General features: G+C 48.9%; 1 protein-coding gene across 11 annotated transcripts; it reads right to left on the bottom strand.

Moving 5' to 3' along the window:
• Window positions 1-7228: 7228 nt before the first annotated feature.
• On the bottom strand, window positions 7229-22697 carry APOL6 (apolipoprotein L6). Of its 11 annotated transcripts, none has more exons than XM_088025322.1 (7): window positions 22421-22697; window positions 21274-21395; window positions 16042-16105; window positions 15851-15937; window positions 13670-13794; window positions 10852-11682; window positions 7229-7649 (listed from the first exon to the last, which is right to left on the bottom strand). In XM_088025322.1, exons 5-7 carry the CDS (start codon window positions 13768-13770, stop codon window positions 7628-7630), a joined length of 954 nt encoding a protein of 317 aa, XP_087881448.1. In that variant the 5' UTR covers window positions 13771-13794; window positions 15851-15937; window positions 16042-16105; window positions 21274-21395; window positions 22421-22697; the 3' UTR covers window positions 7229-7627. The 11 variants fall into 11 exon arrangements, with proteins under 11 accessions (XP_087881448.1, XP_087881449.1, XP_087881447.1 ...); XM_088025323.1 differs by lacking the exon at window positions 22421-22697 and adding an exon at window positions 21643-21711; XM_088025321.1 differs by lacking the exon at window positions 22421-22697 and having other exon boundaries at window positions 21274-21466.
• Window positions 22698-23707: the final 1010 nt, after the last annotated feature.

Genomic DNA, 23707 nt, shown 5'->3' with positions numbered 1-23707 from the left:
GCTTAACTAACTGAGCCACCCAGGCGCCCCTAATTTAGATGCATTTTAAGAGCAGGCAAAAGTCATCAACGGGGTTGGACACCAGAAGAGGGGACATGGTAGGCAGAACAATGACACCCCCTCCTCAGATGTCCCACCAGAAGCCATGTTATGTCACATGGCAAGAGGGCCTTTGCAGATATAATGAAAGTTACTGATCAGTTGATCCCAAGAAAGAGAGGATGCAGATAGGACCGATCTAATCACATAAGCTCTTAGAGATAGAGGAGTTTCTCTGGCTGGAGGCACAAGGAGGTCGGACAGATTCAGGGTGTGAGAAGGACCTGAGCCTCTTTGGAAAGCACGAGAAGGAAATGAATTCCGCCAACACTGTGCATGAGCCTGGAAGTGGACACTCCCCAGGAGACTTAGCTTTGGCCTTGTGAGACCCGAAGCAGAGAATCTGGTCAAGCTCCCTGGATTTCTCACCTTCACAACCGTTGGGTAATATGGGGTGTTGTTTAAGCTGCTGAGTTTGTGGTCATTGATTATGAATTTAGTATGGCAGCCACAGAAAACTGATACACTGAGTATTGACTGGGAGGGAGAATAAGGGAGTCTTCTGGGGTGCCAGAAATATTCCATGTCTTGATCAGTTGGTAGTCACATGGGATATACCTAGGTAAAAATGCATTAAGCTGTACACTTAACATTTTAAAACCCAATTAAAAATAGAAAATGAGCCCCCATCCCGTCTCATTTCAGGAAAAAAAAAATGGGGAGGTGGGGGGGGTTGAAGCAGGTGATGGGATGGAGGCACGCACTTGTGATGGGCACCAGGTGATGATCGTCGCCAGATGTGCTGCATCACTGTCTTGCTCACCTGACCCTAATATAACACCGTATGCTAACTCGATGGAATTAAACTTTTAAAAAACAGAAAATGAGCAAAAACTCACCATCCTTACTTGTTCAGTTACAGCTCTATTGCACTATGGTCATAGAGTACAGCCTGGATAATTTCTTTTTCTTTTTTTCTAATTTACTGTGATTTTCTTTGTAGGCAAGGACTTGACATATTTTTATACATGTTTCCAAAGCCATTTGGAAAACTCCATTCTCTGTCAGGAACAAAAATATGGGTGCCTATCAGGTTCTTTCATCTCACTCTGTAGGAGGAAACCCTTCCTTTTCCTTTTCCTTTTCCTGTGCGGAGGGAAGGAGGGAACTCCGGGAGAGGAACACCCCAGCCTCTCTTCAATCTTCTCCAGGAGGAGGAGGAGTTTATCGGTTCATTTTTGCCGCAGTTGGTCCACCCATAGCTCAGCCAGTTGCTCAAAACTCTCCTTGGGACCTGCCTGCTTGCAGGAGAGCACGTGTTGGCTTCTGCTCCTGCAAGCTACGCGTGTCAGAGAGGCAAGGCCATGACCAAGGCTGGCAGCCACCCAGCATGCCAATGCCTTGGAGGGAGAGCTGCTCACTTGTGGGCTGAAATCCTCAAGGCCCCATGACTTGCAGAGAAGGCTCCCCTCACTCTCCAACAGCTTCATCGGCCAGGAAGGTCATGTTCTGATCTCCGTCTGCCTCATTGTTGTGCCTAGCTCTGGGTTGCTGCTGTGGGCCGAAAACTTTGAGAAGTATACTAAGAGTGTAAGGGGCGAGATGATACATGGAGATTGTGTTCCTAAAGCCTACATTTAGGCCTTTGGCTTCGGTTATGTAGGTCGTGTGTGGTTACGAACTTGGCAGCTCACAGAGGCAGGTGGCCTTGTCCTCATGAAGGGCTGATCTCGCTCTCTCTCTCTTTCTCTTTCTCTCTCTCTTTCACAGGAATAGGTCTTGGTTGATGCCAGCCTTTGGCCTTTAAGCAGTGCAGTTCAGGAAGTAGATCAATTACAGGAAAGAGAAACTTGGCTTACAGCTCTTTTAGATATTGATAGATGGGAGTGGGGCACCATTTTTTCTCTACTATTAGGGTAGTTTGTCAGCCAGGTTGCACACAGCAGCTTCAAATCGATGTCGAGCATCAAAAATTCATGATGTTAAAAATTCACTGCGCAATGATTTTGAATAGACCTTTTCCCGAAGAAGACATACAAGTGGCCAATAAGCCCAGGAAAAGATGCTCAACCAATTCATCATCAGAGAAATGCAAATCCAAACCACACTGAGATACCACCTCATTAGGATGGCTGCTAGGAGACACGAGGAAACAGCAAGGGTTGGCGAGGCTGTGGAGAAATTAGAACCCGTGGGTGCTGTTGGTGGGACTGCAAACTGGTACAGCTGCTGTGGGAAACAGTAGGGCAACAACCCGGGTGGCCACAGTGGATGAATGGGTAAGCAAAGCATACCGCGTACATGTGATGGAGTGTTACTCAGCCGTAAGAAGGAGGGAAACTCTGACACATGCTATGACGTGGATGGACCTCGAGGACATTTTACTAAGTGAAATGAGCCAGCCACAAATGGCCAAATATTGTGTGATTGCACTCAAATAAGGTACCCAGGGCAGGCATATGCAGGGCACGGGTAACCAGGGGCCCTGGGTGGAGGGGCTGCTGAGTTAGTGCTTACCGGGGATAGTTTCGGTTTCGGATGACGAAAAAATTCTGGAGATGGACGTTGGTGATGGTTGCACAACCACGTGAATGCACTTCGTGCCGCTGAACTCACACGTAGAAATGGTTTCAATGGTACATTTTATGTTATGTTTATTTTATTGCAATTTTCGAAAAAGAGAAAGAGAATCGCCATTTACCCAGTTGTTGTTTTTTTTTAAATCTGTTAGTATCACGCATGGGTAGACTGGGTTCATGCAGCTGACCCAAACACTGTCCCTCTTTTTTAAAATATTATTTCCATCCACCTTCGGGACCAAGAGAGGGTACCAGAGAGGGGCCAACCCTGAATTCCTCAGACTTGTCTATGGGTTCCGAGGTACGTTCACCACGATGAATGTCTTCATCACAGGAGCATCCCCACGGTTTTAGAATTCAGATACTCAAACTGTGGCTTCACCCAAAGAAGGATGGTAGGTTTTATAAATAATAATTTTTAAAAGGAATGGAGGCAGAGGAGTTGGCTGAGGTGCTGCTAGCCAAGACTGGAAGCAGGCACCTGCCCACTGGGGTGCAGACAAAAACGCACAAGGTGGTGGGGAGGCTGTTGACCTCCCTGGGAATCCAACTGGGCAGAAGCCACCTTCAGGAAAAGTCTCAGCTGAGAAGCTTGGGGGGGGACCCTTGGAACTCACCAGAAAGCTGTCTCTGGGTTGATGTTGAATTCACTAGGACGGATCCCCACTGGCTTCCATCTGGTGGCTGAGCGCCACAGGAACCAGGAAAGGAGCTCACGCCAGAGCCAGGAGGAGATGCCTGCAGTGCGCCCTCTACCGACAAAGCTTAACGTGCAGCCAGCTAACTAAGGAAACCGTCCGAAGCCCAGCACTCCCGGTGTGTTTGGAGCTGAATCGCGGTATTGATAACCGGTACAGGGACAAGATGCTAATAGTTGTGAATCTGGGTGAAGGCATACGAGAGTTCTTTGTACTATTTTTGAACTCTCCTCTATGTTTGGAATTATTCCTATGTTTAAACACTTAAAGAACCCCTTTAGCTGAAAAGAAACAAAATAAGACGTTGGAGAGGATGATTTTTTGACTTTAAAAACTGCACTGGACTCTAGAAGAAAAACTGATTTTAAGCTTCTTTGGTTCTTTTGGACTTTAAAAGATTCTGATCTCTTTGAACTGTCATCTCATGAGGGCAACACGATTTGATTTCGGACTAACTTTTTTAAGTTTTAATTTGCAAGCAGATCAAATTAAAAAAATTTTTTTTCCTGGAAATTTGCAATGGAAGGGGGCTAATAAGCTATGTGGGGCTTCTCGTTCTTGACTTTTTACTGTTGGACTATCTTTATGCTAAATCTTGATCTCACTGTACAATCTTTGAAGAGCTATATTTGACATGGTTTTCTATCACTTGGGATGGGAAATGAGAGAAATTCTGGTTATAGCAAGAGCTTGGAGTTAATTAATTAATGTTTTGATCTGTCCCATTTCAAATAAACCTCTTGCAGCAAACTTCATACTGCCCAACAGCAGACCCAGGATAATTCAGACAGAAGTGGTTGGTACAGAGGGAGCAGCTGGGTGAAGCTGAGAGCAGGGCTGTTTTAATGGATGGTTGCTTGCCACCTGCTGACTATGGACTTGACGGATAAATCCAATGCTTATTTAAAAGAAGGTTAGAACTAGTGGAAGGATCACTTGTTCCCTAGTCCTGTTTCCACGTGGAGGAATTCCATCCAAGGAAATCTCCTGGCCTCTCTCCATCCTTTTGCTTACCAATTCCAAGGAAGGATGAGCAAGTTATATGGCGGACAAGTTGGCCAGAAGGAAATGCCACGAATTTGAGGTCTGCTGGCCTTCCAGAGCACTCAGTATCTGTGCTCCTAAGCTTACAGGGCTGGCCCGAGTTTGCCCAGTACTGCGCATGGCAAGGGGTGAGGCCATCTTACTGAGGAGTGAAGTGGAAGCAAACCAGCTTGGGCATCCAACCTAAAGCTGCTTCTTCCAACAACTTTAATCAAGCTGATACTTTCATCTCCACCTGCCTGACTCTGGTCTCCTTCTTCATTGGCTCTGGGTCTTGGGATCGCGCCCCACATTGGGCTCCCTGCTCAGCAGGGAGTCTGCTTCTCCCTCTCACTCTGCCCCCCCAATAGTACACACTCTCTCTCTCTCTCAAATGAATACATAAAATCTTTTAAAAATATTTCTGGAGGCGCATTTTTTAAAATTTTTTTATTGTTATGTTGATCACCATACATTACATCATTAGTTTTTGATGTAGTGTTCCATGATTCATTGTTTGTGCATAACACCCAGTGCTCCACACAGAACGTGCCCTCTTTAATACCCATCACCAGGCTAACCCATCCCCCCACCCCCCTCCCCTCTAGAACCCTCAGTTTGTTTTTCAGAGTCCATCGTCTCTCATGGTTCGTCTCCCCCTCCGACTTACTCCCCTTCATTCTTCCCCTCCTGCTATCTTCTTCTTCTTTTTTTTTCTTAACGTATATTGCATTGCTTCAGAGGTACAGATCTGTGATTCAACAGTCTTGCACAATTCACAGCGCTCACCATAGCGCATACCCTCCCCAATGTCTATCACGCAGCCACCCCATCCCTCCCACCCCCCACCACTCCAGCAAAACTCAGTTTGTTTCCTGAGATTAAGAATTCCTCATATCAGTGAGGTCATATGATACATGTCTTTCTCTGATTGACTTATTTCACTCAGCATAACACCCCTGGAGGCACATTTAAAAAAAACAGGTGAAATTGATTTTAATAATACATTTAATTTAATGCAATCTGTCCAAAATTTAATGCAATCTGTCCAAAATGTTATCATTTCAACATGTGATCAATTAAAATTTTTAACTGGATTTTTTTTTTTTAAGTAGGCTCATAGCCAGCATGAAGCCCAGTGCAGGTCTTGAACCCATGACGCGGAGATCAAGACCTGAGCCGAGATCAAGAGCTGGACACTTAACCGACTGAGCCCCTCAGACACTCTTATTAATTGAATATTTTATATATATTTTACACTATGCCTTTGAAATCCAATGTGTATTTTATACTTACAGCACATCCTAATTTGGACTTGCCATATTTCAAGTGCTCAATAGCCATGTGGCCAGTGGATGCCACATTGAACAGTACTGGTCTACATGGTCTCGCCTATCAGTGAAAGGAAGTTAGTTTTCCACTGTAGTTTTGTCTAGGTGAATTATAACTATGAATTAAGGATATCTCTCCCTTTCTCCCCCTTTCCTGCAAACACACATCTTTTCATTGTCTCAAGAGACCAAGAAAGGGTTCAAATTGCTTTCTGATACACTTTCCCCCAGACAGCTATTTCTTTGAATATAACATGTGCATTGACTAGAACACATGGCCATTTGGTTTTCTTTCAGCTGAAAGTTAGATTTTAGACCCATGGGACTGTGATTTATAGATGACCATATTTTGCATTTCATCACAAATTCAAGGGCCACCTGAAGTTCATAGTTGAGGGTGGGCCTGGGTGAGCTGGACTGACACAGGAAGGCCCCTTGAGGCCACCCCCAACTAGTCAGGTGCTGATGGATGGATCGCCCCCATCCCCAGCCGACTTGGAGTTTAGCTTACTGACGGAGATTCCTAATTTCCTTCGACTAGAGGGGCAGGGCATGAGCAGGACCGTTGACCTCCTGTTTGCTATGGTCACAGATCTCAGCACGGGCAGGAAAACTTCACTGGCCACTTTGGAAGGCCCAACGCTTTGGAAAAGCCTGGAACTTGTGTCCATTGTGGCATCAAGGGGCACCTGTCAGCTGTTTGCTCCATTCTCACTGGAGCATGTGAACGTGTGCATCTTTCTCATCTTACTGACAGAGACATTACATCTCAGATCCCATCGGCTTCTCAGAACTCCTGGGACCCCCACAAAGAACCGTACTCAAGCTGGAAGAGAGAGGACAGATGGACGAAGGGCTTCTCCCGGCGAGGAGTGCGAAGCCTTAATAGTGGAGAGATACAGGAGGTGAAGGCACCGATTCTGCAGGATTCCAGGTGGTGGAAGAGCTCACTCCTGGGGAAGCAGACGGCGATGCACAGAGAGCTCAAGCTTGGAGGCATTGCCCCCCCGGGAGGGAGAGAGAAGGCCACTGGGGCCCCAAGGTAGGGAGGGGGTGCAGAGACAGGGGCAGCCCGGCCCAGAGCCCCTACCCTCAGCAGGGAGAGGCTGAGGCTGAGAGACGTGGGTGAGGCAGGCAGGGTGGCCTCAGCAGCCCCTCGATACCCACGCAACCGCCTCTGTAAGGACTGACATTTCTGTCATTTCTGCTGAGAGTGGGCACCGCACATCCACGCCCACGTGGAGCCCTGGGTTTCATTCCGGTTACACTTAACCTCAGGGCCCAAGCACCAAAACGCAGACATGGAACCAGGCCACTGAGTGTTGCAGGCGGCTCTCCAATCGCCACTCTAATTCATTCTTTTCCGTTTTCTTCCAGACATTCGTCGGAAGAAACAAAAGGCCACGCCGAGAGACGATCTGCTCTGGGCCGGGCATGACTATCCAGAGCGTTTCTTTGGTGCAAGGATGCTCATACACAAAGCCCACAGTATTAAACGTGGAGAAAGCCGTTTATTTACTTACTGTGGACGCACAATGAACACACCTTTTAGAATCTCTAAAAGTAAGAAAGAGAGTTTTATTGGCAGAAAGGACACGCTCTTCACAGGGGAGAACGGGCTCCGGGGAGAATGAACCGTGTTTACAGGGTGATAGCCTTTCTTACATCTTGTAAAAGCTCTAACGATTATAGATTTGCACGCAGGCAGGAATCACGGGTTTACCAGAAAGGAATGCGGGGGGGGGGGGGTAGGAGCATTGATTGACCTCGAGGACAAGATGGTTTTCCTTCAGGTGGCTCACTCACAAAGCACGTGTACGATGCCTGACGCATGCGTGGCGGGCCATAAATCAGGCTTTGGGTTTGAACAAAGATTCTACACAGTCACGTTGACTTGGAAGGAAATCTCAAATGGCTTCCCGCAGTATCTCAGGCCTTCAGAGAGTTTTTTCTGTCATCATTCTGCTCCTGAAGAACTTCTGAGAAGAAATGAGAACAGCAAAAGCAGGAAGCTCAGTGGCACGACAACCATTTAACCCCCGCGAGGGTAAGATGTGGGAAATGGGACTGGCAGGCTGTGGTCTGAAATGGGGACAGTGGCTCTCTTTCCCCTCCACGCTTTAAATCTTTCCCGTTTCCCATGATATATTTCACTACTGTAATGGGGGGGGGGTAGGTGGAGACTCCTCCTTTCCCTTCATAGGGTCCTTCTTTATTCAGGGACCCCAAGTCAGGGACTCTATTTTAAGAAAAGAAATCGTAATAATAATGCAATAAGCCTTTGGCACACAGATATTCATTTTACCACTATGCATAAAAAAAAAAATTGAAATAATCTAAAAGTCCCTGAAAGCGGAAGGCATCTAGTGTGGCCCTTACTTTTCCTCTTCTGGCAACTTTCTCCATTCCCGTACCCTACAGCGCCCACCGCTCAGGCCAGCGTCCGGCGCAGGCAAAGGCACGTGACCCAGTCCTGACCAATCAGAGCGGTCCCTGGGCCTCTGCCCCGCCCCCTTCCCCTTGGGAGCACCCAGCTGGAAGGGGGTGCACTGGGTTGCAGGGGTGGGGGGGGCTTGGGGGAGGGCTCTTGTCTGAACCTGGTGCAGGCCTGCCTGAGAAATGGAAAGACAAATGCCTGATGACATCCTTTTTTGTTCTCTGGATCCAGACACACCTGAAGCCCGCTGTACCCTTAGGTGTCTAAGCACACAAGTCAATAAACTCCCTTTTTTGTGTTAGCCAGTTTGCGTGGCTTTTGGCTACCTAAAACAGAAAGTGATGACTAACATATGTCTAATTTAAAAGATTGTATATATATAATCAAGAGAATATCTCGTAACATTAAAAAAAAAAGTCTATAAAAACTAAGTGAAATAGAGAATGGTAGGAAAATATTGCAAAGTGAAAACAGCGCCCTGGAAAGTTCTAGATCTGTAGGCAAAGGGGAGAATTGAGAATGAGAGAGAGAGGAAACTGGGTTGCAGAAAAAAATCTAGGATGTAACGCAGCCTTGAGGGAGGGTCCCCAGTGGGCAGTCTCAGGACAAGTATGGAAGGCAGGTGCTTTAATATTCTACACCAGACTGCCAACAGTCGTCACCCTTGGTTGATGCATTATTTGTTTTTTTTTTTAAGATTTTGTTTATTTGACAGAGAGAGACACAGCGAGAGAGGGAACACAAGCAGAGGGAGTGGGAGAGGGAGAAGCAGGCTTCCTGCCGAGCATGGAGCCCGATGTGGGACTCGATCCTAGGACCCTGGGACCATGACCTGAGCCGAAGGCAGACGCTTAACAACTGAGCCACCCAGGCGTCCAGTCGATGCATTATTTCTAACTCTTATGTTTTACTTGTTTGAATTTTATTTTATTTTACTATTTTTTAAGATTTTATTTATTTATTTGACAGAGAGCACAAGCAGGAGGAGCGGAAGGCAGAGGGAGAGGGAGAAGGAGAAGCAGGCTCTCAGCTGAGCAAGGAGCCGGATGCGGGCTCCATCATGACCTGAGCCAGAGGCAGATGCTTAACCAACTGAGCCACCCAGGCGCCCCTGCCAGAATTTTAAAAAAATTGTATTTAATGTCCATGCACTGCTTTCAAAACAGCAGCTAAAACCTAAGAAAGAAGTAGGTTGAAGATAGGTGACACGGAAAGCCTGGAGAGGTCCTCACAGTTTCCGAGGACATCCTAAGTTGCTCTGAACTTGGGGAGGAGAGAAGCGTTCCGGGGCCTCTCTCCTTCCTGATGGAATCTGGTCGAGCAGGTTCCAGTGACGTCCTGTTGTGTGCAAACCCGGGTCTTACCCAGCATTACCTTGGGTGCAGGAGGAAGGGAGCAGAGCAGGCAGCTGGCCACAGAAAGGTGAGCACAAGATGCCCCTCACCTCGGGGACCCTCCTGTCCTATCCTCTGCATTTAATATAGAGCCCACACCAATCGACACATGCTTCATGAGGACCCACTGTGTGCACGTGAGTGAATGGGGCACGGGAAAAGCAGCGGGAAAGAGGCACCTCCCGAGAGAAGGGATGGGGGAGAATGAAGAAGCAGGGTGGTGAAGGAGAGGCAGGACAGACGGACCTCACCACACTCACTAGCTGACCGTGCCCTCAGGCCCCAGTTGGACCTCCCAGTTGCTAAGTCTCTAGGCATCGCCTCTGCCAACCCAGCCCGCCCCCACCCTATCGCCTTTTAAGTCTGCTCAGAGTCCTCTCCTGTCACCTGGGGACCTGCTTCCCCACGCCTGCCTGGGGGTCAAGCCAGAGACCCAGTGGCTCCGCCCAAAGATGAGCTCCCTGGCCTTTTCTCTTGGAAGAGTTTCTGTAAAGAAACAAAAACACCAGTCACAGGAGGGCTTGCGAAGGAGGGCTCGGGGGGCAGCCTGGCAGGCTTCCTGGCTTTGTATCCTGACTCTGCCACCCCTTAGCTGTGAGCACTTGGCGAGTCACCAAAGCTCCCTGTCTTCGTCAGCTGGGGCTGCCCTAGCGGAATAGCACAGACCGAGTGCCTTATATAAGGGGAATGTGTAGTTCTGGAGGCTCCGGCCAGTTGGGTTTCTGGTGAGCCCTCCCCCCTAGCTTTGGAGATGGCCGCCTTCTTGCCGTGTCTTCCTACGGACTTTCCCTCTGTGCGGGCGCAGGCAGAAAGAGAGAGCCCTCTTGTATTCCCTCCTCCTCTTAGAAGGACACCAGTCTCATAGGACCACCCCTTCCTATGACCTGATTCAGCCCCAGTCACTTCCCAAAGGCCCCACCTCCAAATAGTCACACTGGGGCTTCAACCTATGAAGGTTCAGGGACACATTTCAGTCTGTAACGCTCCCTGTGGCTCAGTGCTCTCTGCCGTACACCTGGGAAGACCCTCTTCCCAGCCCATGGACCTCAAGGAGCATTGAGAGAGAAATTGAAGGCATGACCAGGTCTGTCCAGGACAGGCGCCATTATCATCAAGAGGCACCTGATGTCATTTGGACCCCCCGGGCCACCAGGTGCCCCAAATCCTCAGGAACATCCAAGCAAACTTCACACACACACACACACGCACACACACACACACACACACACACACACACACACGCTGGCTCCCTTAACACCCTTTCCTTAAACCTTGGTGCCCATCAGCCCCAGTTAAAGTTTCTCCCTTCCCTCCAGCCCTACCCACGAAGGAGATGTCAGCCTCACTTACTGCTGCAGACTCTCACAGAGCTGGGTGAGTTCCATCAGCTTCCTTTCCAGCTCCTGAGCATGGGCTCTCAGCTCTTCTGCCATCTTGCTTCCTTCTCCTTCCTTCAGTTGCTTCCAGTTGCTCCGGAGGGTGACCACGTTCTGGCAGAGGGAGAAGCCAGCCATAGCACTACACAGCATGCGAACATTTTTCTCCATCAGCACTATTGTGCCCTTAAAGGCCCTTTGCAACTGCATGCTCCTTCGGGCTGAGACTTGGCCAGTGGTCAGGAGACGCTTGGCAGCAGTGGCCAGACGCGGGTGGGCTCTGGCTATCTGACAGGCACGGATGTTCTTCTTAATATCACTGATGTTACTTCCATAATCATAGGCCTTCTTTCCGACACTCAGGACGTAGAAGACTTTCTTTCCCTGAGCCTCGTTGACCTCATGGTCATGGGTGGGCACTAGGGTGCTGGCGTGAGTTTGGGCTTTTTGATTTTGACGGTGTTCCATGATGTTGATGAAGATGCTGGTGAACCCGACTGCTGTCCCCAAAACTTTACCAGCAGCAGAGAGCGCCAGACTTCCTCCTACTGTTGCTGGAGCAAGGACCAGACCCAGCATGCTCATGGCGTCTGAGACCACAGTGAGGGAGGTGGCCACCATGTTGGTCTTGGTGAATGTTCTGTGGGTTGTGTCGATGCTGTCTGCAAGGGCATGGAGCTTCCTGATGTTCACTTCTAGCTCTTCCTTGATGATGGGAAACTCTCTCAAAAATATTATTTCTTCAGCTGACAGATCCTCATCTTGTTGCTGCACATCCTCACACAAAAGAATGTCATCCTGGTCCCTGCGAGTGAGCAAAATACAGGTTTTGCTTAAGTCTCCCAGATGGGAAAGTCACATTCTTAGGCCCATTGTGGTTTCTGGGTGTTCTTGCCACTCCTGCCTCTGCATCCTTCCTGCATCTCCCTGACACCTCTGTTACCTCTCACCCAGCCATGGAGAGTCCCAGAGCATTGTTGGGAGCTGCTGCTTCCATGAAGAGAAGAAACACACATCATAGAGACTTCTGGAGGGACAAATGGGAGAAACACAGCCTTGCCTAAGAGATGGAGAAGGTAGATTAGTCCTGGGGGACATGTTCAGCCTTGTTCAAAGAGACGGTCACCCAGGAGGGGCAGTGAGGAAATGCTAAGATCTGAGTCAAGATAAAGAACCTGAGACTAAGGGAGGGGCAGGTGTGGGAAAGGCAGGCGAAGGAGGAGACCGGGCGGAGGGTCCTGCGTTTGTAGCCGCAGGTCAGAGGGAGGAGGCACCCTGCTGTACAATGCAGCCCACACTCCCACGGCCTTGACTTTGGCTGCTGTGGTGGCCTTTGCCTCCAACCGGAGTTGAACACCAAGAGGGCTGAAGTAAATTATCACTAATATCTTGAAGGTTCTCCTTGGCACTTCGCCAGCTTTACCTGACGACTCAAGCAGATGGGTTGGGTCCTTCATGGAAGATGTCAGGGACAAAGGGCATCTCCTCCCCAGTGTCTCACAGTACAGAGTATTAAGGGATCTTCATCACCCCAGAGGAGTTTGGCCTTTATGGGAGAACAGTGTCAGGGAAGAGCAAACCTACTCCTTCGGGCACTGTCCTCAAACCAAGGGCCATTGGTGCATCTTCTTGAAGGCGAGCTTGGGAGGCCCGGTGATGACGGATTCCCTGGCCCAGAGGAGAGACTCAGAACTGGAAGGAGCCCTAGCCAGGGTCCAAGCTACCACCTTTACTTTTCAGCGGAGGGAACAGAAGCCCAGAGAGGAAAGGGGACTTGAGCGAAGGGACGCGTGAGATGAAGATGGAGCTCTGAGCCCACCGCCATTCTGGGCTGTTTTTCTCTCCTCTGTCGGCTGATGTCAGGAATTCCTCACTGAAATACACACACACACACACACACACACACACACACACACACACACCTTTTAATATCTTTCTCTCTCTCAACACATGCACACAATTTCTCAATGGAAAAGGTAAAAAAACAAATATACTTCCAAGGAAACCCCTTAGCGTTAATAACGAATGAATTTAGGCCCAATGATCAGTTAATCAGCAGCTGTAAATCAATTCACAGAGGAGAAGGTTGCCACGGGCTTGCAGGGATAAGGGGAGGGATGAAGGCCAGGAGGGGGGACACAGCTGAGGACCCCTAACCTTTACGGATGCCACAATCCAGCCCTCCCTGCCCTTGTGTTTCCTCAGGGGAATGGGGACAAGGAGGCGGAAGGACAAGGAGGTACAGAGATTGACTACCCCCACTGTGCGTCCACTACTGAGTTTTGTCTTTAACATGGTTGAGAGAGAACGGGAGTTTGGCTTCTTGTGCTTTTGAATGAACCCGAATGTCTCCGATGCGGGCATTTCCTGCTGCCTCGCATCCTCACGGGGGGACAGGTGCAGCATGATGGTCCCGCTCTAGAAGGCACCCCCTCGCATACAGCTCCCCTGGCTCACTCTGCGAACGTCTGTTGACTGTCCGCACTGTGCTGGAAGCTGGTGGGGTGACGTCTGCGGATTTGCGGCTCATTGGGCCTGAGTTCTTCAACGCAGTGACACCAATGGGCCCTTTTGGTAATGGCTGAGCCCTCACGGGCCTCACCTCTATAGGCGGGGCAGTTTCTGCCCTTCCAGGCCTATTGCCCACTGTCGGGCACCTGACTGATCTGGCCTTCTCTCCAAAATATTCAGTGTAGGCCGTGGAATATTTGTTTCCCTATCGCATAGCAGGAGGGTGCCTGGAGCATTTCAGCAGGAGCCGCCCTCCCCAGGGACAAAGCTCTCCACCTTACCTCGGGCATTCCGTCCCTGCCCTGTTGTCCAGAGGCTCCTGCCACCCCAAAGTTGAGCTCATTTGGTCCATGGGAGAATTAGAGGTGCCCTCATGAGTCATTGGTGCAACGTCCTGCTTGGACACCTGGAAAACAAGGTTATTGCAGGTGCCAGGAAACCATGTGAATTTCAAGGTTTGCGGTGGGATTTTAGGTTATGTAAAATCAAAGTAATAATGAAATACTGACAATATACTAAATATTTGCAAACTACTGCCCGTACATTTTATATTGCAGTGTCGCTTATCTACGGTAAGCACATAAAGTCAAGTCCTCAGCTCAATAAGCTTTCACAGACACATACACCCAAGTAATCACCACCCTGATCAAGATATAAAAAAGCAGCTTTCTTTGGCCTGCTCGCAGTCAGTCCTCATCTCCCCCACCCCCGGGGGGTAACCACTCTTCCATAACCACTGATCAGTTTGCCTGTTCTTGAACTTCATATAAATGGAGTCATTTGTTTGTTTGGATTCTTCCGCTCAGTTTAACGTGTGTGAAATTCGCCCCCATTGTGGGTATCATTGGTTTTAGAAATGATTGCTATGGAACATTTCATTATATAAATACACCGCGCCTGGGTGGCTAAGTCGGTTAAACGTCCGACTCTCGATTTCTGCTCAGGTCATGATCTCAGGGTCATGAGATCGAGCCCTACGTCGGGCTCTGTGCTCAGAGGGGAGTCTCCTTGTCCTTCTCCCTCTCTGCTCCTCTCTGCTCCTCTCTCTCTCTCTCAAATAAATAAATGAAATCTTAAAAATAAATAAATAAATAAACACACTGAAATTTGTTGATCTATTCTTCCATTGATTGATATGTTTCGGTTGTTTCTGGTCATTGGCTATTATGAATGAATTGATTATAATGATTAAAAGATCATTTCACAACAACAACAACTTATAAGGCCCCTTTGTATAAATTACATTCCAACAGACATATCGATATTATATTAATATTCTGAGAACTGCAAAAGGTCCTGCCAGAGCATACGGGTGGGGTCTGAAATCCATCCCAGAATCTACTTGCCAAGTGTTCAGACCTGGGGCCAGGGATAGGTGCTGTGTCTTATCTGGAAAAAGGAGCACTTTGATTGCATGCGTGCTTGCTTGCACAGAGCCGCTATCCATTTTTTAAAGATTTTATTTATTTATTTGAGAGAGAGTGGGAGAGGGAGAAGCGGACTCCCCGCTGAGCAGAGAGCCCGATGTGGGACTCCATCCCAGGACCCTGGAATCATGACCTGAGCTGAAGGCAGACGCTTGACCGACTGAGCCAACCAGGCGCCCGGCTGTAGAGCATGCATCCTCAGAGCTATATCCATTCGCAGGCTGGGTGGGCTTTTTCTAATAAGCCCCAGGGCACCACATGGGCTAATGGTGGCCCTGATCTAACTTAGATGTTAAAATGATCACTTGGGCTGGAAAAGAGATTCCAGATTTGCAAGAGGGGAAGCAAGGAGACCAGTTAGAAGCGACTGTGGTGGTTAGAGCAAGAGAGGACAGCCGCTTGGACTGGGCTGGCAGAAGTGATGAGAGAGATTGTATTTGCAGGAAGCCACAGGATTCTTCAGGGGCGTGGGATGTGGGAGGGCAGAGTGCAGGATGACTTCAGGGTGAGTCAAGTTTGGGGCGTGAAGGACTGTTACAGTGAAGATTCTATTTCCTGAGATGGGAAGGGCTGAAGGTTTTCTGGGCAGGTAATGGACTGCAGTTTGGGGTGAGTTAAGTTGGAGGTGCCCATTAGACATCCAAGCGATGCTGAGCAGGCAATGGATCTATGATTCCTGTTCCAGCTGGGAGATTAAATTTGGGAGCCATCTGTATAGAAAGTACTTAAAGCCATGAAATTGCATAAGAGCCCTAGGAAGAAAGTACTAGTAAAGGTCAAGTGTGGTCCATGACTGAGCCCAGCAGTATCCCAACAGTTAAGCCCAGGAAGAAGACAAGGAAGCGGCAAGAAGCGGAGAAGGAGCAGCAAGTGAAGTACAAGGAAAACAAAGACATTTTGGAAGTCACATCTTGTGTATCCTTGTATTTTTAAGTGTTCTGGGGGACATTCTGCTTTCCATCTTTCCCCTACAAAGACATCATTGGATTCTGCTTTACCCTCTCATGAAAATGGCTGGAATGGAAGGAAACTAACCTTGGCAAATCTGAGGGGGTCTCTGTTGCTGGGAAGTTCAGAAGGGCGTCTCTGCTCTTTTCCGTATCAGAAGGACAGGGAGTCTGGCTGGGAAGAGACATTGTTTTAACCTTCCAGAAGAGGAAACTTGACCTACCGTTAGTATAAAGACAGTATGGTGAAGTGGATTGGAAGCTCCCTCTGCCACTTACCGGTTCTGAAATTTCAAGAAAATTAACTCACTGCTCTGTTTCCTCTTCCTTCTCTGTGAACTAGCTAGGAAAGGAAAAACGCCAATAAATGTTCAGGGACAGTAGTTCCTGCATTTTTCGTAAGTATAAATGGGATAAGTATCTTCTATCAAAAGGAAAAGACCCTGATACTGGTTTAGAAAGCAAAATCAACCATATATATGGCTTACAAGAGATACATCTGAAACACAGTGACCCAGAAAAGTTAAAACTAGAAGAATGGACAAAGTCATAGCAGCCCAGGGAGGTGGCTGTGTTGATAAAGGGTAGGGCAAGGGACCCCTACGATGGAACTGTTCTGTATCTTAATTCTGGTGTTGACCACCCAAATCTACACATGTGAGGAAACTGCGTAGAACTAAATACACACACATGCTCACACAAATGCACACACACACACACACAAATGAGTGGGAGTGAAACTGGTGGATTCTGAATAAGTTGGTGGTTTGTATCAATGTCAGTTTCTCAGTTGTGTTATGGTAGGACAATTTTGCAAAACCTTACACCAGGGAATCTGAGTAAAGGGGGTACGTGGGCTCCCCCTGTATTATTTCTTACAACTGCATGTGAATCTACCATTATCTCAAAATTAAAACTTAAAAATACCATAGCATACACCTAGTGGAATGGATAAAATCCAGAACACTCGTAACCCCAGATGCTGGTGAGGATATGGAGCACCAGGAACCCTCTCTGATTGCTGGCGGGAATGCAAAGACACTTTGAAAGACCGTTGGGAATTTCTTACCAAAACTAAACATACTCTGACCATACAGCAATCACATTCCTTGATATTTACCCAAAGGATTTGAAAACTTGTGTCCACACAAAAACCTGCACACAGATATTTATAGAAACTTTATTCATAATTGCCAAAACTTGGAGACCACCAAGATGTCTTTCAGTAGTGAGGAAACAAATGGTGGTCCAGCCAGATAAAGGAGTAATATTATTATTCAGCACTATAAAAAATGAGCTATCAAGCCATGAAAAAACCCGGGGGAAATTTAAATGCATTTTACTAAGTGAAAGTAGCCAGTCTGAAAAAGCTACGCTCGGTGTGATTCCAACTATAGGACATTCTGGAAAAGGCATAATTGTGGAGACAGTAAAAAGAGCCGTGGTTGCCAGGGGCTGGTGGGAGGGAATGAGGAATAGACAGAGCACAGAGGATTTTTAGGCCAGGGAGACTATTCTGTCAGCTATTGCAATGGTGGATGGATACATGCCATTATACATTTGCCCAAACCCATAAAATACACAACACCAAGAGAGAACCCCAATGTAAACTATGGACTCTGGTTGATAATGATGTGTCAGTGTAGGCTCACCAGCTATAACAAGGGTCCCATTCTGGTCTGGGATGTTGATGAGGTGGGGGAGTGCTGTGCGTGGGAGGGGGGACCCAGGGGGCGTATGGGAAATCTCTGTACTTTCCCCTCACTTTTGCTGTAGATCTAAAACTATTCTAAAATATGAAGGTTATTTTTTTAAAAAAAGAACCAGCCAAACATGCAGATACAAAAAGGAAGCAAAAAGCAAGCATAATTCATAGTTTAAAAAAAAGGAAGGAAAGAAAGAAAGGAAAGGAAAGGAAGGAAGAAAGGGAAGGGAAGGAAGGAAGGAAGGAAGGAAGGGAACGAAAGAAAGAAAGAAAAAAAGAAAAAGAAAGAAAGAAAGAAAGAAAGAAAGAAAGAAAGAAAGAAAGAAAGAAAGAAAGGGAAAGAAAGAAAGAAAAAGAAAAGAAAGAGAGAGAGAAAGAAAGAAAAGAAAGAAAGAAAGAAAAGAAAAGAAAGAAAGAAAAGAAAGAAAAGAAAGAAAGAAAGAAAGAAAGAAAAGAAAAGAAAGAAAGAAAAGAAAGAAAAGAAAGAAAGAAAAGAAAGAAAGAAAGAAAGAAAGAAAGAAAGAAAGAAAGAAAGAAAGAAAGAAAGAAAGAAAGAAAGAAGAGAAAGAGAGAGAGAGAAAGAAAAGTCTGAAAACCACCCCAAATGGACTAGTTAAGTATGTGGTTTATCTAACCATGAAATAGTATGCAGTCATTTAACCAAATGAGGCAAATCCATATGAGCAGAGGGAAGGCTCTCCAGCACACATTGGTACATGAGAAGGCAGGGTATAGGATACTGTATAGTGTGCTCCCATTTGCATTGAAGAAAGACACATATGTTTGTAGAGACCAGAAACTAGTAACACTGATTGGATTGGGGGTCAGGGATGAGAGGGAAGCTTGCTTTTCATGCTTCATCCTTTTATACTTTCTATCAATCACTTTTGCCATATACCTGCCTGTGATACCTTGATTTTTTTTTTTAAAGACTGTCCCCCCAGGGGCGCCTGGGTGGCTCAGTCGTTAAGCGTCTGCCTTCGGCTCAGGTCATGATCCCAGGGTCCTGGGATCGAGCCCCACATCGGGCTCCCTGCTCAGCGGGAGAGCCTGCTTCTCCCTCTGCCTCTGCCCCTCCCACTGCTTGCGCGCTCTCTCTCTGTTAAATAAATAAATAAATAAGAAAGTCCCCCCACACATGTTTTGAAAGCACAAAAACCCTTGCAATCCTTTTTCCCCCCTAATGATTTAAATAAATACAGGTTTACGTAGAAGATGTAGAAATAAAAAATACAATTCTTCTGTATTCTCACCTCACAAAATAACCACTGTGGACATTTTATTTTATAAGCAAAACAAAAAAAAATTTTTTTTAGGATTTATTTATTTAGAGGGAGTGAGAATGAGAGAGAGAGAGAGAGCACATGAGACGGGGGGAGGGTCAGAGGGAGAAGCAGGCTCCCCGCCGAGCAGGGAGCCCGATGCGGGACTCGATCCCGGGACTCCAGGATCATGACCTGAGCCGAAGGCAGTCGCTTAACCGACTGAGCCACCCAGGCGCCCAGCAAAACAAAATTTAGACTCATGACGTACATTCAGTTTTGTGTGAATTTTTGTCATTTAACATTACATTACAGTGGGACCCCATATGATTAAATAGTCTCAAACAAGCTATTTAAAGGCTGTGTAACATTCCATTAGATGGGTGTTATTATTATGTATTTAATAATTCTCCTGCTATTGAATTTTTGGGTTGTCTTCAGTTTGAGCTTTGTTTTTGTTTGCTTTTATAATTTTTGCTTTATAAATACTTTTTGATCCTTATATAAATGTTGAAAATACCCACACATTTGGGTATTTCTTTGGGATAGTCTTAGGATAGTCTTTCTCTGGATTATTTCCTGCATCAAAGATGAAAAACATTTTCTTGGGCACCTGGGTGGCTCAGGCGGTTAAAGTGTCTGCCTTTGGCTTGGGTCATGATCCCAGGGTCCTGGGATCGAGCCCCATGTCAGGCTCCCTGCTCAGCGGGGAGTCCGCTTCTCCCTCTGCCTCTGCCCCTCCCCCTGCTCCTGCTCTCTCTCTCACTCTCTCTCAATTAAATAAATAAATCATCTTTTTAAAAAAAATGTTTTCTCCTAGACGAACCATGAGAGACGACGGACTCTGAAAAACAAACTGAGGGTTCTAGAGGGGAGGAGGGTGGGGGGATGGGTTAGCCTGGTGATGGGTATTAAAGAGGGCACGTTCTGCATGGAGCACTGGGTGTTATGCACAAACGATGAATCATGGAACCCTACATCAAAAACTAATGATGTAATGTATGGTGGTTAACATAACAATAAAAAAATTAAAAAAAAAATGTTTTCTCCTCTCTGACTTATAAAGCTAGGTTTCAGGGATTTGGCTCCAGGGTGCCCATGGCCTATAATATGAGGCACGTTTTGGGGCTTAATTGTGCCAAACATGTATCTACCTACTTTATACACCCTTAATTCTCTCAATGACTCTGTGACACAGATGCTAAAATTATCCCCATTTTCCAGCTGAGGAAACCGAGGCACAGGGAGACCAATACCATGCAGCCGGTATAGACAAGCACACAGTGTGATTCCAGCCAGGTCTGCAAGTCAAGCCGAAAGCGATAGACCTCAATCGAGGCGGAGTTTTCTCCCCAGGGATGTTGGTAATATCTGGAGATGTTTACAATTGTCATCCAACTCTGGGGGAGGCAGGAAGTACAGCTACTGGCCTTGAGTGGGTGGAGGCTAATGAGGTTTCTAAACACCCTGCAGTGCACAGGACAAGAAATGACGCAGTCCAAAATGTCAGTGGTGCTAAGGTGGAAAAACCTCAATTCTTGGGGCACCTGGGTGGCTTAGTTGGTTGTGCATCCGACTCTTGATTTCAACTCAAGTCATGATCTTGGGGTCCTGGGATCCAGCCCCGCCGCAGACTCCATGCTCAGCAGGGAGTTTGCTTGAGATTCTCTCTCTCTCTCTCTCTGCTCCTCCACCTCCCTCCCACACCCCCGGTCTCTTTCTCTGAAAATAACAAATAGATCTTCAAAAAGAAACGAAAAGGAAAGAAAAACCCTGGTCTGGAGCCCCATTCTTTGCCAGCACCCTGTCATACCTCGCCATGTCCTATGAGTCCTATGGGATGAACAGGGAAGATGATGCAGGGAGCCCTTTGCTCCCACCCCACCCCCCACTCACCTTCTCTCTGTGGATGTGCGAGGATCCTACCATTTGGCGGCCGCTTCCTTGCAAACCAACTCCCTCCAACATACCAGCTAGGTAAAAGGCAGCTCACTCTGAAAACACGGCTTCAAGATACTCCCCTGAATCTTCACCACCACCCTTCGTTCCCCAAGTCTCCCCCTGCCCAATAAACCTACAGTCCCGGGAACACTGCCGGTTGGCTTTGCACTTTGGAGACAAGTCACTCAGCCTCTTTGTTTCTCCAAGGATGACATGCCCTCGAGGGAAACTCTTGTCACCAGTGAGGCCTCCTACACTCTGGGGGCCGACCCTCTCCTCTAGCACCAGTTGGAGGCGGGTGCTCCCCAGCCGGCAGAGGTGAGATGTAACTTGGTTTGTCCTATCGCCTTTGTAATCCTGTTTCCACCTAAACTTCAAACAGCCCAGGAAGAGAGAATCCTACCCTGATTTACCATCAAAGAAGTCGCGCTTCAGGCCTTTCCCGAGGCCAGAGCCCTGGCAGGACGGGGATGTGACCCCCGGTGGCCCTGGTTCCAGCTCTCTGTTGTGAGCCAAGTGCCTACAGCCTCGCTCCGCCTGCTGTCTCGCTGAGGACTCGGGTGCCCAGGGACAGGAGGACCCCACCCTGCGCTCTGTCCTCACCTCCCTGGGGCCTCTGGTCTGGCGGGAGGCTGTAGCAGAGTCTCCAGCAGGTTCTGTTCCCCGGAGGAAAGCCCGAAGCTCTGCAGACCTCTTCTGAGCCAGCTGAGAACTTGGTCCGGGCTCTGCCGGCACAGAAATGGTACAAACTGAAGCAACACCTGGGAAGAGCAGGGCTTACCGAGAAATGTTTTTCACTTTTGTTTTCTTTTCTTGCCTCTTTCCCTTCTAGCTGTGCAGGAAGCAAAGCAGTAGAACCATGGGCGGAGGCCCAACCCCCCCTTGCCCTGCCCTCGCTGTGTGCTGGGCGCCAGGGTAGCGGCCAGTAAGGCGAGGGCTCAGTCTAGCGGACCACACGGAGCTGTTCCTCACCGGCGCTTGGCCTCGATTCCCCAGCTGTGAAATGGACCTCAAAACAGTGCCTGTGGCTCAGGGCCGTGGTGAGGAGCGAGTCCCTCAGCGCCCAGTGTGGACTGGGCGCCCCACAGATGCGTCACCAGTGACCACCGTGGGTGCTGTCACATGGCTCTCCCGCCCTCTGAGCTGGGGGATGGGCGAGGGCCGATGCCTCAGATCTGTAACCGTGACTTTCTGAAGTCGCTGGAAACCAAGACCTGTTTCGGTAATTCGTGTGGTGGAGGGACCTGACCCTGACCCGCCCGGGTGCAAGGACACGGTTCTTGTGTATCCTGCTTCATTCGCATATTCGTGGTTTCCCTGAGAAATAGTAGCATGTGACCAAACAGGGCGGCGAGGGGGTTGAAAAACCTTTCCAGAACCTTTCCCCAAATCCAAACCATGGGAAACTCTGAAACACATCTGGCCCCGAAGGTTTGAGTACAGGATTGTGGTTGTGAGTCTCCCGAGTTGCAGATGGCGAAACTGAGACCCCGGGGGAGCGGTGTGGGTCAGTGGCTTGCCCGTGGTCACACAGCTAGGAAACGGCAGACCCAGTTCTAGCCTCCATGTCTGTGGGAATAACCTGCGCAGTCGTGGGCTGAGATCTGTGTCTCCGTGTGTGTGTGTGTGTGTGTGTGTGTGTGTGTGTGTGTGTGTGTGTGTGTGTGTGTGAGTGTGGGCCTTGTGGTTTGTTCACATCGATAAGGCAGAAAGCCCCAGGTCGACTCCCCAGCCCTCCCGGAGGCCTTACCGGCTCTGTGGGCGTCCCCCGGGGCCCTCCAAGCAGGGAGCGGGGATGAGAGGCCGGTGGGCTGCTGAGCTGGGACTCGGAGGGGCCTGAGGGGCCCTGGTGTCCTGGCCTCCCACACTCTGGACAGAGGCTGTCCTCCAACTGGGGCGGCCTCCCTGCAGCTTTCCCTGGGAACAGACGCAGATGCTGAGGCCTCCCCCGAGGGCCTGGGAGCCGGCCACTGGACTAGGGTGGTGTTTACCACGGCGGTGCTGGTGAAGCAAGAGCCCCTAAGAGACTCGGGGCGAGCGAAAGAATGTCACATGCAGCAAACGCCGCTTCTGGGGTGAGACAGAAAACATGTGGTGCGTCACCCAGCTGAGCGAGAGGACAGAGCTGCTTCATTTCATAAACCTCCCCTCCCCTTCCTCGGGGGCCCCCACCCTGCTGACAAGAACAAACTTACCTTACGCTCCCTCAGTCTCTTGCAATTTCAAACACACAGTGTTGGGTCAAGTTGGTCATTCGGCAGGTGAATGTTCAGGCAAATTCGGACCCGACTTGGGCATCAGGGCTTTCCCTCTCCCCTTGAAAGTCTGCAGCCCCCTGAGAGGGCACCTGGGTGGGGATGCCTGTGTTGTGCCTCCGGGGTCTCCCTGGCCTGCACAGAGGCCCCCAGTGTCCCACCGTCCCATCGGGCGGCAGCTGCCTCTGGCTGGGGAAGCCCATCCAGCTGGCTGCTGGTTTGGTGGCGGCCCCCGGGCTCTGGTTTCAGCCACACCGGCCTCTGGCCCACACGCCCGGGGAATAGGCTCCAATGCGCTGGGCCCATGTCCCACCTTGCAGGCCTTGCTCAGGCCCTGGGGAACTGCTGGGGGCAGGGTGGGAGGGGGATGAGCTGGGGAGGCCTGGCGGGGGGGAGGAGGTGCCCCAGCCCCTTCCTTGACCCAGGCACACACCACTGAGGCTTCTCCAGCTGCTGCCCCTGCCCCAGGCCTCTCTGCTCTGGCTGCCTGCCTCCTTCCTTCCCCCAGGCGGACTTTTCCTACCACTTCTGCCAGAGTTTGATTGCCTTATTGCTCGAGTCCCTCCCTCTGCCTGTTGCCCTCCCAACCCCGGGAAGGCTTCTCCCTACACCCCTCTCCGTAGGGACTTCTCTAAGGTCAGGTCTGTGCCCCCCCCCCACCCTATCCTGAGGACTTCTTGTCCTTTGTTCTCATTCCCTGAGAGATTGACAGCAAAGGGGGTCAGGGAGGGGGACGTCGCACAGATAAAGGGAAATATAGGGGCACCTGGCTGGCTCGTCGG

The sequence above is a fragment of the Eumetopias jubatus genome, unplaced genomic scaffold (assembly GCF_037043125.1).
Source record: "Eumetopias jubatus isolate StellerSeaLion01/CBP00866 unplaced genomic scaffold, mEumJub1_p1.0 scaffold_8, whole genome shotgun sequence".
NCBI classification, from domain to species: Eukaryota; Metazoa; Chordata; class Mammalia; order Carnivora; family Otariidae; genus Eumetopias; species Eumetopias jubatus.
The sequence above is the reverse complement of the archived record's forward strand: the minus strand, read 5'-3'. Positions and strand labels throughout refer to the sequence as shown.